At 38.0% G+C, this 16,992-nt stretch overlaps 1 protein-coding gene across 1 annotated transcript in view; it reads right to left on the reverse strand.

Annotated features, from left to right (window-relative positions):
* Positions 1–16,992, reverse strand: part of PREX1 (phosphatidylinositol-3,4,5-trisphosphate dependent Rac exchange factor 1) — a 265,515-nt gene that overhangs the window by 147,202 nt on the left and 101,321 nt on the right. Inside the window, exon 2 of the mRNA XM_058175593.1 lies at positions 3,341–3,412. Coding sequence (XP_058031576.1) covers positions 3,341–3,412 — 72 coding nt within the window. The remainder of the gene's footprint in view (positions 1–3,340; positions 3,413–16,992) is intronic.

The following is a 16,992-nucleotide window of genomic DNA, read 5'->3' on the forward strand; positions in this document are numbered from 1 at the left end:
ATAGGGGAGTGCTCATTCTGGAAAGATTTTGTCTATAGTTGGGAAACAATAAAGAACTTGCTTGGAGGTTCTTTATTGGAGCTTGGAAGAATCACCATTTGGCCTGACATGCCATGGCACCAAAATGGCAATATATAACAATAACATCAACATGCAAACCCCAGCATTATTGTATTTACACCTTGACATCGCATCAAGTGTTGTCATGCACTGATTGTTATTTCCTTCCATTGTCCTTCCCACTCATAGATGCCCATGATCTTTGTCCATCTAACTGCTAGTAGCTAAAGTTTGTAATTAGTATAGCCTTCATTGTCATTGTACATCATATGTACAACGAAATTGGTCAATTTATAAAACATTTTGTAAAGACATGTATCCTTTCTATGGCAAGTATTCAAAGGTTTGATACACTAAAGTTTCATTTATCTATCATAATTAGTAATTTACAGAACTGTCTTCCATAAATCTAAAAACATTTAGCTTAATGGTTGGACTATGAATAGAGATACAGTTTCAAGTATCTAAAACTAGATTAGAAGATTTTAGGCAATTAAATTTCTCTAAGGTTGAATGCCTTCAATATAAAGATTTGTGAAGCCTTTAAAGGGTGTAGCTAGTCTAGTGAAGAGAAGGACACGGGAGACATGATAGCAGTGTTCCAATATTTGAGGGGCTGCCACAGAGAGGAAGGGGTCAAGCTATTTTCCAAAGCACCTGAAGGCCAGTCAAGGAATAATGGATGGATGGAAACTGGTCAAGAAGAGATTCAATCTAGAAATAAGGAGAAACTTTCTGAAAATGAAAACAATTAACCAATGGAACAGCTTGCCTTCAGAAGTTGTGGGAGCTTTGTCACTTGAGACTTTCAAGAAGAGATTGGACTGCCATTTGTCAGAAATGGTGTAGGGTCTCCTGCTTGGGTGGTGGGTTGGACTGGATGACCTACAAGGTCCCTTCCAACTCTGTTAATCTGTATCCTGCTAAAGGGGTAATGGTTATTTGTAATCCTCTCTCTTCTACTTGGCACATAGGTTGGATAAAAATATAATTACAAAATAGAAAAGAGTGTATGTTTCCTTTAAAAGTCATCAAACTAACACTACCACCACTAATTTCATTTGGTACAAATAGTTCAAACTTCAATTATACACTCAAAGAATAAAAATAAATAAACTAGTTGAGATTATAAGGAAAATTATTTTGCAGTCATAAAACTGAGCAAAATAAGAAATATCAGTTATAAAATAGCAAGACATACTATTCATCAGTAAAAAAGAATAGTAGCCATAAGTGTTTAAACAGACCGAAAATAAAGTGGCTCATATAATCTGATAAGGCATTGCTATAGTTCTAATTAGAGTAAACCAAATAAAATAGATTGCTTGAACCATTTCAAAACTGAAGAAAAGCCAGCTACCTATATGCTAAAGGGCTGCAACTCCATTGCAGAAGGCCTTAACCCTGTAGTTTTATTTATTGACTAGAAATACATCCCACTGACATCAGTGAAGCTTACTGGGCACAGAGCAGCCCAAAGGGCAGAGATAATAAGGAGACAGATCAGTGGGGTGAGTTCAAATAGAGGTGAGCATGGAGGGCAGAAGAGATGATGATGAGGCCAGTGAAGGTGGCAGAGCAAGAACGGCAGAGCAAGAACGGCAGAGCAGCAGTGATGCGAAAGTGCAGTGTGACGGGGTGCAGACCAGAGCACAGGGTGGCAAGGGAAGTGGAGTACACAGCAGGGAGCAAAGTGGCAGGATTACTCTACTGGTAAGGGCAGTAGAGTGCAGGGCAATGGGGGTGAAGGGCAGAGAGGCAGAGCAGGAGGGATGGCAAAGTGCAGGTGGCAAGAGTGTAGGGTTGAGCTTAGGGCAACGGCCACAGGTCAACAAAAAGAGCAGAGGTGGTAGAAGAAGTGTTAGCTAAAATATTAATTTGCACAGAAATGGACAGACTGGCCTTGGAACTTAAAGATAAGAATGAATCAGAGTATTATGAAATCCGGAACAAAAATTTTATTATTGGCTGGAAAGGAGAAGAAATGCTGGGATATAGGACCATTGTCGAGTATAATGCTTGGAAGTTTTTATGCTAATTTGTTATGATAGATACGATTGGCTTAGATATCGAAATAACTTATATGGATGAAAGAATATATTTATTTGAAATGTGATAATTAGTGTAAATATGTATAGAGATAAAGAAGTGTATCAATTATATGACAAAATTTGATGAAAATGTTTAAACCAGAGATGTCACGCTGTGTCCACTGTTTTTAATTTGTATTATAAATAAAAAACTTTTTAATAAAAAAAAAAGAGCAGAGATGGATTGGAGATAGGCCCGTTGGAGACATTTAAGCCCATCTGGGTGTAAGTGTGGATGAGTTTGCCAAGCACCTGAATTTTGACTACATGACCATGGGGGCGCTGCAACAGCGGTAACTTTAAAAGCCGGTTATAAGTGCCATTTTTTCAGCACTTTAATAACTTCAAACAGACCCTGAATGAATAGTAAGCAAGGACTATCTGTATGTAGATCTTTATTTTTAAACTGTCTTTTAAAATCTCCCTAGGAAATTCGGAAAAGAGAAATAAAACAGAATTTCCAGATGTTTGTGCATCTGGAGAAAAGCCCCAAAATCCTTCAGTATGCAGTATTTGATTGTTAAGACCAATATATTTAGAACGTTGACAGGCAATAAATTAATTGTAGTAAAAACAACAGTAACATCGCTAACTTTTTATCTGCAGCATTTAAAAGCCACAAAAACTTTGCTACCAATTTTTGTATTTGTTTGTTTGCTGAGGACAACAGAGTACCTTGAGGACTAACTGGCCTTGAAAGAAAAGTCAATGACATGCATGATTGCTTTCTACAAGAAATGAAGGAATTTAGCAAGGAGGGAAAATAGAAGCATCTACTGGTAATTATCCAAGTCAGAGATACAGTATTTTGCCTTTGAATTGAACAAGGAATTTAAAGGAATGAAGATTGTAAGTAGAAATCATAGATTTATCCATTAGACCTTTTGTTGGTTTTAAAAGAAACAATATTTAGGGACTGAAGTTGTACCTGATTATTATCTCATTATCTGCCTGTGGCCACAACATCCATTTCTTCATTCTTTGTAGGACACAATATTATTGGACTTTTCAATTAAACAGATGAAAAAGAAAAGATAGTCCCTGCTGTTTTCCGCCTACCATATCTTGTAGGAGTATATAGTTTTTGTTCATTTAAGGTAAAGTGGCAATCTAAACATTGCCATTAACAGAATTAATGTTGAGCTTCACATTATATCACTCTTAACCCAAAAATGTTTTGGAAGCATTACCTTGACATTTTCCTCTGTTATATATTTCTCAGCTTTATCCACCGCATTTTGTCTAATTCGATGCAGAAAGGCCTGCAGGGAAATAGAAAAGATAATTATTTTCAAGCTGATCCTTCTTTAATTTCACTTTTATTCTTTCTTCTGGATTTCACAGCATGAGCCATGAGATACAAATCTAGGATAAAGAGGAGATCATTTTACATACTTATAATCATCAGTTGTAACATTTTGGTGCAGGTTGCTCCACGAATCTCAATAAAAGCATCTCTTTCAAGTTGCTTGCAGCTTGTCTGACAACAAGCAGCTTCCTTCAGAAGCATTTGTGGTACTTAATTTTGCTTAGACAATTGGCACACCAAAGGAAACTGCTGTTTGCTTAACCCTTCTGAAGCTCCCTTTAGTCTTATAAAAAGGTGACTGTTCTGCATTGATTAGGGAGGTGCGATGTCTGGATTTCATCAGGCAAAAAATATCTGCGTCAAGTTAGGGGGAGGTAGGTGAGGGTAGAACTGCACCAAATAGATTGGGGAAAATAAGGACACTTTGAAAGCAACATATAGCATATCTGTTTATGAAGTCTTATAACAGTGATGTTATCACCTTTTTCTCTTTGGGTGCCTAAAGCGCACATGCAGCGCGTGATAGCGTGTGATAGCGCGTGATAGCGCATGAATGTGCCAGCACCCATAATGCAATGTGCGCCCTGCGCATGCGTGCACGACCCCCCCACATGACCCCCGCCACCCCGTACATGCGTGCATAAGGTGGGATTCAAAAATTTTAGCAACCTCCACCATTGTGGGGCGGGGGGGCATTTTCATCCTCCCCAGGGTCTGGAGGCTTTCCTCGAGCCTCCTGGAGAGCAAAAACGACCTCCCCTGGGCTCCGGAGGCCCTCTGGAAATTGGCCTGTTTCTGGAACTTCTGGGATGTCTGTTTTTTGCCCTTTCCAGGCTCCGGAAGCGTTTCCTGAGCCTCCGGGAGGGCAAAAAAAGCCTCCCCTGGGTTCCAGAAGCCCTCCGGAGCCTGGAAAGGGGCTCCTTTCTGCACTTCCGGAATCTGTGTGCCGCTCGCCACCACGGTATCCCACGCATGCGTGAGCGACCCACCTACATGAACATGCATCTCCTGCATGCGCCCTACCCTCTGTGCACACTGAAAATCAACTGGCCAGCAGGAGGCACGTATGCACATTGCACATGAGCTGGGCGATGGTTCGCGTGCCCACAGAGAGGGCTCTACATGCTAGCTGTGGCACGTGTGCTCTAGGTTTGCCGTTACGCTCTTATAATGTAGTCTCTCTACACCCCCCATTGCATTTTTTTTAAAACAAGTTTTTTTAAAAAGAAAAAAAAAGAACAAACCACATACAAATCTTTGTTGAACAAGGTATCAGTCGGGTACATAATTAAACATATTTCAAATTTCACCCCCTCATTGTATCATTTATCCAATGCTTTCCCCTCTTTAAATTTTATAATAGCCCATTTCTTTCAAAAGTTTTATTCCATCCCTTTATCCTGAAAAGTATTTAATCAAATCTAGTTCCCACATTTTTTAATCCCCTTTCTTGCTCCAACCTTCTTAAAAAGAAAAAAGTACAACTTTAACTATCTCAAATATTTATCAAAGACCAATAACCAAGAAATAAAATAAAAGCAAGGTCAAAATCTCTCCTATCTTAAATCTCACCTTAATTAAAAAGTCGCCCATCAGTTATTTGTTGCAAAATCCCATTCCAAGAAAAAACAAAATGATACGAACAAAGTAAAAATCTCTCATGTCTTAACTTTCACCTTAATTAAAAGGTCTCCCATCACTTATTTATTTCAAAAACCCATTCCAAATAAAAAACATTTAAAATAGTATCAATTATCTCAAATATTTATCAAAGACCAATAACCAAGAAATAAAATAAACCCCCCATTGCATTTTTGTTTCAACCACACATCAACACAGAACTACAGAATTGGAAAAGGCTTGTAATGGTACATGAGAAAGACCTTGAGAGACGGGTCAAAGAAATGCTGCTTAGGTAATGATCAGATAAGAGAGAGCATAGCCCGCAGCTGCATAATAGGCGGAGAAAGAAACTAAGAAGGGATACCCTCCACATGCCAAGTTCTCATGCTGTCAAGGAAATTGAGGGAGACTTGCAAGCATCAGTTGATACAGCCATACTATAAAGTAGAATTAACTCATCTAGTCATGTTTCCTAACTAACCTGGAAAAGCTGACAGGGTCTTTTATTCCAATCCTTTTTAGGAATCCAAATTATATCATCCTTGGCTGCTGGCCTCTACTTGAACACATCCAAGGCAGGGGTGAAATCTAAAAAATTTTCCCTGCCGGTTCTGTGGGCGTGGCTTAATTGGTGGGCATGGCTTGGTGGTCAGGTGACTGGGTGGGCATGGCCAATAACAATAAATAATAAAAATAATAAAGTATACAAAACAATAAGAGGTACCAAAAACCAACTTTCACACTTTACACACACAACACAACACAACACAACACAACTGACTCACACACAATGTAAAAGCAGCTGCACTTCACCCAAAATGGCCCCTGCAACAAGCAGGAAAGGAGCACTTTACACACACACAACACAACTGACTCTCTCTCTCTCACACACACACACACACAAAATGCCACATACAGCTTTGTGAGATTTTGTGTGTTTGTGTAGTTAGAGTGAAACACTACAGAAACACACCAAATCTCAGAAAGCTGCACAAATATTTTATTTTATTATTTTATTAATTTATTTTTTTAGATCAGGGGTCTCTAACCTTAGTAACTTTAAGGTTTGTGGACTTCAACTCCCAGAGTTCCTCAGCCAGCAGAGCAGGCAGAGTCAGTTGCTAGTTGATGCAACTGATTACACTAGCTGAAGTAAAGCATGGCTTTGCCAGCCAGAAAGGAGCAGTAATTATAGGTAAGTGAGGAGGGGGCATTGGGTGGGCATGGGTGGGGGCTCTTGTAAGTGGGGGCTATTAAAAAGTGATTTTAAAAGCCTGTGATGGTCAGGCAACTCATCTGGGATCGCCAGAGGAAAAAAGATTTTAAAAGCTCCTCTGACGATCTCAGCTGAAGTTCCCTCATAGCAGCCCAGAACCTCTTAAAATAATTGTTTTAACATGTAGAAAACATGTTTTTTAAGGTTCTGGTGATGAGGAACTCAGCTGGGATCGCCAGAGGAGCCTTTTAAAGCCTATTTTTTTACAACCTCTTCGGCCAAAGAGGTTGTTAAAAAAAAAAACCTTTTAAAGGGTTCTGACGATCTCAGCTGAGCCGCGGGATCATCAAACGCTTTTTTTTTTACTTTTAAAGGCATGTTTTCTGCTGAAGAAAAACTGCTTTTAAAAGTAAAAAAAAATCAAACCTCTGATGACGCCGAAGCTCATCAGAGGCAGGGGGTGGGGCCAGGGATTTTTGCTACCGGTTCTCCGAACCACCAGCTGCCATTGCTACCGGATCGGGTGAGCCAGTCCGAACTGGGAGCATTTCACCCCTGATCCAAGGAAAAGTTTATCATTTCTTTCAGTAGTAATTGACCTCCACTGTACAATCATTAAGAGGTATTTTAACTGGAATCTGTTTTTATGAAACTTAAAATTATTATTACTGTTCTGTTCTCTTGGGAGAATAGAATGTAACATTCTGAACAATACTATCCTAAGAATACCCAGGTGTATATACTCCACTCATCAAGATTCCAGTTCCTTATATTATCCTATATAAAAGCAAGAGGAATAAAAAATTCCTCTTGTATTTATGACCATCACCACTAACTTTCATTGTACCTGTTCCAGTTTATCTAGTCATGTTTTCCTAAAACATAGTGTCTCATTTGAGGTGGTCTGGTCAGTGCAGAATACAAAGTATTCTAAATATATTAGAAGGAATTGCTGAATTAGCTCAAGATCCATCCTAGTCCTGCATCATTTCCCTCATGTTTTCTTATCTTGTTGTTAATCACCAAACATTGAAATAAAATCAAAAGCCTCGTATTGCCTTCATCAAACTTCTTCCAAAGCCTGAGGTACTGTATACCATATCTCACTCCATGTGTCTTCCATGTGAAGACAAATGTCTCACTTAACAGAAATTTTGGGCTCAATTGTGGTCATAAGTCAAGGACTACCTGTATAACACAATGTCTGCTCTAGCTAATATAAAGGTAGTTCTTGACTTACAACCACAATTGAGCCCCAAATTTCGGTTCCTAAGTGAGTTTTGCTCCATTTTACAAACTTTCTTGCCACAGTTGTTAAGTGCAGGTGTTAGGTTTGTAACTATGGGGATGCTGCAATAGTTGTAACTATGTAAAACAGTCATAAATCATTTTTTCCAGTGCCACTGTAATTTTGAATGGGAGGGAGGGAGAGGGAGAGAGAGAATGTGAATTGGCCTACCAATAATGTTCATATAGAATATAGTTGGAGTTAGAGATTCAAGGGAATGAGGAAGAGACATAGGGAAAGTATCAACAGATGCCAAAAATCTCTTTTAGTTTCATCAATCCTTTTTCACTAATGGTAAATGGGATTCAATTTTCAAGACTCTCAGTAATATAGAATGGGTAAAACAGCTGTTATTTAGAAAAAAGACTAGCTGCTACTATATTTAGAAAACTAACCAGAGGTCTTTTCAATATGTGGATAATTCCAGCTAACTGAACACTTATTACTCACAGTCATAATTGCTAACAGAGTACCAGAATTTGTCACAACTATGTGGATTGCCCTGTGATATTCTGCAATAAAGATTGTGTGTTGCATCTTGTTCTCATATGCATTAATTACTGCTAGTGTATTATATATCATCAGCCCACAGCCCTATCGATTAAGATTTACAGTTCAATAATCTCCCAACAGCTATAGTTTCTCTGCTGTGATTTATAGGATGTATAATTTATTAAAGTATTATAATACAACAAAAACTATTTCCTTGCCTGTAATGCACAAACTTCTTTAAGGAGAGCGTGAATACTACTTTGCCTATAATACAGATCTACTACTGTAATGTTCAAACTGTAATACTACCCAAGTAGGACCTAGCCAAACCTAGCTGATCTCTGGACCAGGTTAATACTTGGATGGAGGGCAACCAGGAAATACCAGGGTTATAGGCAAGAGTTAAGTTAAGCTGAAGTTCTTGGAGAACAATTGAATCAGCAAGTCATTCACTAGCAAGCTTTTGGACAAGTACAATGGGATGCAAGTAAAATGAGAACAACCACAGACTTAATGAGAATTTAGGGTGAAGTAGAGCTACCCTACTCAAAAATAATGTCAGGTTTCTGAAGGAGCAGAACCAGCTATCATTCAATTGTGCTTAATTTATTTATTTTTAATGCAAAGTGCCTTATATTAACTTTCTGCCAAAAAACAAATGATAAGGATTTTGACCACTATCTGCTCCACCTCAACTTGCTTAATGCCTCTTCCCTGTACACATTCAGTGCAGAAAGACATTCAGCATACTAGATCTGATTTAAATTCTTCATCCTTGGCCCTTCGGTGAAATCATGATACCAAACTATTTTTATTGAACTTAAATGTTGAAATTAGCGGTCAGCTCTCATCTGTTGACAATCAAGACACATATTTATTTTTTTCTCTGATGTTCTTGATGAAAGCGCATGTCTGACTCAATTAAGTCTTTTTATCTTCTTGAGCATCCACAGTCCAGTTACAAGTTCAACAAAATTGTGTAAGTTTTACACACAAGATTTATAGTAGTCAATGGAATGCTTATTTTCTTTCAAACTCTACTGGCTGCTGTAACTCACATGTAATACTTACTTATTCTTTCCAACTTGTTTGAATGACTGCCACCTTTCCAATGTGACATAAGATAGCTTTATCACACATCTTGATAAGGTATAAAAATGTTTTAGGTCATTCAGACAAATCTTTAAGAAGAGAAACACACTTCTCTGTTGTACAACTTTTAAAAATCTGAATCAAGGGAAACTTATTTATTTATTTATTTTGTCAATCATATATAAGATAACAGGTAAAAGTATAAACATAATTTGGATGCATGAAAAGAGTAAGTAAAAAGGAATATTAGGACAGGGACGGTAGGCATGCAGGTGCACTTATGTACGCCCCTTGCATGACACCTGATTATCAAGGCCAAGAAGCACAGAAATCATCTATTTTTTTAAAGGATATTTTTAAAAAAAGGAAAAGTGAAGTTCAGCTATAGCAACAAATAATAACGATAATTGTTGTTGTACCCTATTTCAGCAAAATAAGCATGAAAATAAGACAAAATTATTTTTAATTCAAATCATTCAACTAAAATTTAATCTTTAACTTTAAAAAAAAAATCCCAAGGACAAAGTATTTATTGTTTATTTTTCCTACTTCATATTTATATGTGGTTTTAAAGTGCTTTGGGTGTTCACTTTGATCAAAAAAGGCAGCATATAAATCAAACAGGGAACTAGTTAGGTAGACAAACCTGACCTGTCAAACAAAGAGATTTCACAGATGATAGTTTCTTTCTTCACTGAGTTTCTGTCAAAAGCAGAATTAGAGAAATAGAAGCAGGTTCCAAATAGAAATGACATTTCTTGACCTTCATACATTTCTATGAATGAACCATGGCTACAACTGAACAATCTCACATGGAACATTCTTAAGTCACTAGAAAGAATTTTTTTTTTAAAGCTTTCCAAAACTTGAGCTTGCTGCTTTAGTTAGATACCCAAATCTCTCAGAGTATCTCTGTAAACTTTATGTTTAAGGTAAGACAGTTTATCCCCAGTTTGCAGAAGAAATGGATGACGAGGAATGAAAGATACTGAAGGCTGAGTTGAAATATGAACCAGTTATCTCCCATGATGTGGTTATTTTCTTGAGCTTCAATGCTAGATTGCTACAAGATAAGCAGGCAGCAGGTAACATTCTGAATAGTGTTTTCTATAGTCTATTAGCACAACAGGCAAACTGCTTTTCTATTTAAAACTGGTATGAATTGTTGTACAACTATCTTCTTGTCACTCCTGATAATTAACTATAGAAGACATCTTTGTCTGTTTGAGTTATTAACAGAAAATATAAAATAACTCCACAGGCTTGTCTGTAAGTTGCAAAGAGCATTTGTCCGTGTGTAAAAATACATTGAGAAATTGGAAGGAATTCAAAACATTTGGCAAACAATTTTCCATGCCAGAGATGGTGCATGCATTCTTATGTGAACTTTCCTAATGGGCATTTCCTTAAATTTTATGTGAAATGTTATGATTTTTTTTTAAAAAATCCATACACTACATAACTGTAGAAATGGAATAAGATTAATTTAATATTTTTAAAAAGTGAGAAATTCTATAGATTTATATGCCACACCTCATGTCAAATTAGCTATCACAATCAGTCAGATAAGTTTGTTTCAATGATGCAGAATGTTACTGTTTGTTTTAGGTACTCAGCTTTGATACAATGTTAAATCTGCACATAATTGCACACTCAAATAAGGTGCACAGGTAGTCATCGACTTACAACCACAATGGAGTCCAAAATTTCGGTTTCTAAGTGAGACATTTGTTAAGTGAGTTTTACACCATTTTACAACCTTTCTTGCCACAGTTGTTAAGTGAATCACTGTAGTTGTTAAGTTAGTAACACAGTTGTTAAACGAATCTGGTTCCCCATTGGCTTTGCTTGTCAGGTGGTCACAAAAAGAAAGGATTCAGAATATTTTAAGATATGGGATAAATTTTACTCTTGGTTAGAAAAAAGATACAAATAAGTAAATTGATAAATATGTAAGAAAATTGTATAACTAGAATATTGAATTAGTGGAAAAAACTGTAACAGATTAAATTGAAAAGCCAGGAAGAAAACACCAAGATGTCACACGGAAGAACTGACTGATGTACTAAATGTTTGTTTGTTTATAAATAAAAAACTTTATTTAAAAAAAGACAGGTGACCCCCAGGACACTGCAACCATCATAAATATGACTCGGTTGCCAAGCATCTGAATTTGATCACATGACCTTGGGGGTGCTGCAACGGTCGTAAATATGAAAAAGGGTCATAAGTCATTTTTTTCTGTGCCATTGTAACTTTGAGCAGTCACTAAACACACTGGTGTGAGTTGAGGATTACCTGTAAACTGTCAGTAATACTTGTAATGGGAATACTTCAGTGCAGTTATGTTGATAATCTACTCACTTCTTAAATCCAGTGTTTACATACTACCAAAAAAAGAACCCTGCTATGTTTTGGAACTTCCCTCTGGCACACTGCCAGTTCACAGGAACTACAAAGGCATTTTTTTCCACTTTGCTCTTATGAAATGCTCAAATCCGCTAACCAGAAGCCCCTGTTCAAAAGTGGCACTGAAGCCAGTAAGATTTGCTGACACTTAACTGATGGCAGATCTCTACTCAAACCAGTAATGGCTTTTACCTCTACAGAAGGAATTGAAAGAAGTTGCTGAGATCAAACAATGGGTTCTTAACAAGCGCAGATTTAAAGCCAGGAAGACTGACAAGTGCAGATGGCTCCTGCTGTTTCCAAGAGCCCATGTTCTCCCACCCTTGCCAGGAACTGGACCAATCTTTCCTCTTCATAACATCAGTAAATCCCTCATGACAGTGAAATTACACGTTACAGTCAAGCAACCGGGAGGAGTTTCAGTGGATCCAAACTGCATTAGACTTTCCTGTTGAGGAATAGGCCTGACAGACACCCTCAGGATACCCAACCCCCCCCAACCCCCACAAATCCATTCATTAAAACTGGGTGTAATAATCCTCAAAGATGCTTAAATAGGTGATTCAAGAAGGATGTGCAAGAAAACATGTAGATTAGTGTGGATTGCTCTGTTCAGTATTCTAGTCAGGCATGCCTCCTGTCCATTCCCAGCCACCCTTGAGTTCCCATCTACTTCCAATAATGACAAAATCCATCACGTTAAGTCACAATATTGTTTGGGTAATGTGTTTTAGGCACAATGTCCAAGAGGTAGGCTGCAGTATAACCTGCTTAGAGAGGGCTGTAAAGCACTGTGAAGTGGTATATAAGTATCTAAACGCTATTGCTATTGCTCAGTGGTGGAATTCAAAAAATTTTTACTATCAATTCTGTGGGTGTGGCTTGGTGGGCATGGTACGGCTTAGTGGGCGTGGCTTGGTGGGCCTGGCAGGGGAAGGCTATTGCAAAATCTCCATTCCCACCCCACTCTGGGGCCAGCCAGAGTTGGTATTTGCTGGTTCTCTGAACTACTCAAAATTTCCACTACCGGTTCTCCAGAACCTGTCAGAACCTGCTGAATTTCACCCCTGCTGTTGCTATAAACCTAGCTAAGCCTGAACACAATTGTTAGTCTGGTTCTCTAAGAGGCCCACGCAGATCATTCAACAAAATCGCAAAGCCACTACTCAAAAGCTAATCACCACTTCTCTGAAACCTCCTTGTGGCTACTTCTATCAGAACAACTGGCACAGAATGGCTTGCACAAGCTCTTCCCAGGACAAACACTGCACAATGAATAAAATCGGAAGATGGACTTTGCCCATAATCATTGAAAGATGGGTGGCCTACATATTAAATTACATTAAATTAAATTTCAAATTTTATTCCTGACAGAGCCACTGATCATAACACTTTGGTGAAGAAATATTTCTGGCTGCAGTGGGAGGGGCTCAAGGAACACCCTCAACATCTTTCCATGTCTAACTGTAATGGCAAAATATTATATTTATGAACCATAATGATGATGATGATAATATTGCCTCTAAAGAAGAGTGTTGCATGTTTACAGTTTCACATTACAGTATTTACACAATTACATCACTACAGTCCTCAGCCAGAACTCAAAGGAAAATTTGCCTCTGTTATTCTGAAACTCGCAGAAAATAAGTGCTGATTGCAGGATCTTGTTTGTCAAACACTTAGATGAAGAGGACAATTTCTATTTTATTCAGGCCTGAGGAATAAAACAAAAATAAACCTCACCTCTCTGAGTTCAACAGTTACAATAACAATCTCTGTATACCTATAACTAATGTTCTATGCCAGTGATGTTGAACCCTTTAAAAACCGAGTGCCCAAACTGCGTGTGCGCGCATGCCCAAACTGAAAGGTGCGCACGTGTGTGTGAACACACGCATGCAAAGCTGAAACCCAATGACCAGTCGGCCGGCGGGAGGCAGGGCATCCCAACACCGGCAGTGCGGCAAGAGGCAAGATCTTTTTCTTTCATGAGCTTCTGTTTCGTTGTTTGCAGAGAAAGAGAAGCTCGTGAAAGAAACGCCATAGAGATCTGACCTGGGGCAATGGTGCGTGTGCCAGCACAGAGGGCTCTGCGTGCCACCTCTGGCCATAGGTTTGCCATCACAGTTCTATGTTTTCTGCCATGTCCAGTTTGGCCTGGCATAATTTGGGGAAGGAGGGAAGTCTCTGCCAAACTCTTAAGAAAGGAAGAATAGTACCAAGTGGCAGAAGCTTTGCAGCGGTTGTGTTTTTCTCTTGCAATTGCAGACAAGGTCTAATCATTTCCCAGCAATTTTGTCTTTTTTTCAGGGAGCACTATAGCTTCCAAAAATAGCATCTTATGTGTGTATTATATCTAGATATTCAACTTACTACTTATCATAACAGTTGAACACTCACAATTGGATGCTATGTGCTGCTCAGTAACCGTTCATGGGAAATACAAGAAGGGGAATAGTCCTGACCTCCTGTCCTGCTCCTGGGCTTCCCAGAGCATCCAATTGTTCACTGAAGGAAACAGGATACCGCTAGTCTTCCCAGGACTTCAGTCTATTTCGACAGTTTCTTTTATCTTCATACTGTTATTTGTTCTCTTCAGTTTGTACAGTGTGGTTTTGAATCATCCTAGCTGCACTAGAGATAGATTAGAAAGATTTATCTCTAATCCTCAGAATGCTGGATTTGGAAATAAACTCTCTTAAATGATATATAAATTAATCATAAATTATGAATTAATCTGAGGTGGGGGAAATAACCCAATCCTCCCTCCCACCTAAATAACCTAAGGAATTTTATGAGAGGAAATGGAATACAAATGTTTTCTTTTCCTTGTTTCCTGTTTATGATATTGCTCTAAAAGCAAGCTCTTTCTTGCTTTTGGAAGAAAGAAAGGCTCTTTGAAATTGTGAAAAAACTATCTCAAAAGCATGACACAATAGGAATTAAAAAGGGGGGGGCTACCTCAAGTTGAAGCTGACTCCCATTCACTATGTAGGTATGTCTAGGTCATTTTCTTGGCAATAATAATTTTGCCACTGCCATTTTCCAGGTGTTTTTTTCAACTTGCCAATCTACCTCATTTCTCTAGGTAGTTGTTGTTTTTACCAAATTATTTTTATTTTTTATAAACATAATAAAAAAATCCTTTTGAACAAATTATTGGTCAGGTACATTTTTAAACATATTAAATTTCACATATTATAATCTAATACAATAAATCTTCCTTCTTCTTCCTAAATTCAATTATTCATTTACACAAAATCTGATAGAAAAAAAGGTCAAATTCAACGCATTCAGAAGAGTATTTGAGTGAAGTCTAGTCCCCCATGGTTAATTCCCCCTAAGTTCCTTAATAAATCTTCTATTTATGTTTTTTGAAGTTTCACCAATCAACTTTACATCTACATTACTAGTCAGAGGTCATCCTTTCTAAAATCTCTTTCTTAAAACTGCCCAGAGATCACATAGACAATTTCATTCTTCCCTTCATCTTCCTCTACCTCTATATCAATATCACATATTTAAAATTTTCCATCTAATCCATTTTGCTATCAAACAAAAAATTTAACATTTACAAGGGTAGTCACTAATTATTTCCCCCAGTTATTTCCCCAAAATATTAACTATTTCCTTAGAAGTTTTATCAAATCCTTTCATTACCTTACTTATTTGTAAGAACAAAAAAAAGAGATTTTTTTCCTCAGTATAATAACACTCATTTCCCTCTTATCCCAATTTATTCTAGTATTTTTCCCTCCATTTCCTAAAACTCAATTATTTTTATCATAATTGTCACTCATATTTTAATGTAGGTATTAACATTTTCTGAAATACATTTCTTATTATAACTCTAAAAGCAGCCATTAGTTCCTTTCAAAAAAAAATGTCGTGTGTCTACATCAGCAGCGCCTTCTCCGTGGGAATAGTCCACTATTCCATTCTTTCTTTCTTTGCCTCTGAGTTCTTCTTAAGTAAGGAATTCTCTGCTTAAATCAATAATCCAAAGACATACCATCTAGAAATCTCTTCTAAAACTGTTGCGTGGTCCCAGCGACATCAATCCTCATAGGAATAGTCACAAAAAAGCTATTCGACTCTTGCTATTTTCCTCTGTCTCTTAAACCGCCCTGAGTCCTTTGGGAGAAGGGCGGTATAAAAATAAAAAAAACCTAAACCTAAACCTAAACCTGTCTCTAATTGTAAAGGCAGCCATAAGTTCCTTCCAAAAGAATGTTGTGTGCCCACACCCACAGAAATTTCTCCATGGGGAATAGTCTGCTATTCCATTCTTGCATACTTTCTTTGACTCTGGATTCTTGTTTAAATAGGGAATTCAATTTCTATAGTTCAAAGACACACCATCTGAAACTCTCTTCTAAAGCTGTTGTGTAGTCCCAGCAACACCAATCCTCTAGCTATCTTTTTCTGCCTCTAGATGTCTCCTTTTGAAACAGTTACAGCTCACAAGTAATAAGTAGCCATTTTGGTGACAAAGTTCCTTTGGTCTCAAATGATTTGGTACGTGGAGGTCAATTTTCCAGGATTTCCCCTTTATTGTATTTATTTATCTTCCAGGTTCTTATGTCCTATTGATTCCATATTCCATAAATTTAAAACAGAGGGATTTGTGATATTCACATAAAAAACAGTTCAATAGCTTCTTTTACTTTTTTCTCCTATTTCTTTAATTTCCAATATAATCTGTTAAGACTTCCAGGAATCTCCAAACCATTGTTTAGTTGGAAAAAAAATTATTTTCCTTTTCTTTATTTAAATGGGGCTCTGCTTCCATTCCAAGCCCTATCGTCTCTCTTTCACTTCCCAAATGTGTATTCTCCAAATTGACTTTCACTTTCACTTGTTATTCAATTAGCCACCAATCTACAAGTACCTATTTTAAATTCTTGTTTTTTCTTTGTGAGATCATCACTCACCCGACTTCAACAATTTGTTTCTTGACGCTTCTTCCTCCTGCCCGCTTTTGTGGCTGCTGCGGCTTTGGTGCAGCTGCCATGATGGACTATGGCGCTGCATTCCACCCCGCTGGGTCAGGGAAAAAGTTCCGGAGCTATGGGGAGTTTGCCATCTCCCCATTCACCCCGGCGGCTCCCCCACTCTTCGCTGCCCCTTCGAGGCAGCTATGATCAGATCCAAAGTTCGGATGGACCCCTGGGCAGGGGGATATGGGCGCAAACCGCGGAGACATTGGAGTTTGCAACCGTCTCGCCTGCGACGCTGGCCACGCCTCTTTAGGTTGTTGTTTTTGATGATCCCTCACCTAAATTGTAACAAGGCTGACCCCACTTAGTTTTTCAAATTTAGTTAAAATTTGGCTAGGTTCTGCCGCATGCAGAATTTAAAATATACTGAAAAAATGCCAAATGTCACCCCCTACTGAGCCATGATGGTGCAG

The sequence above is a fragment of the Ahaetulla prasina genome, chromosome 3, assembly GCF_028640845.1.
Source record: "Ahaetulla prasina isolate Xishuangbanna chromosome 3, ASM2864084v1, whole genome shotgun sequence".
In the NCBI taxonomy this organism is placed as follows: Eukaryota; Metazoa; Chordata; class Lepidosauria; order Squamata; family Colubridae; genus Ahaetulla; species Ahaetulla prasina.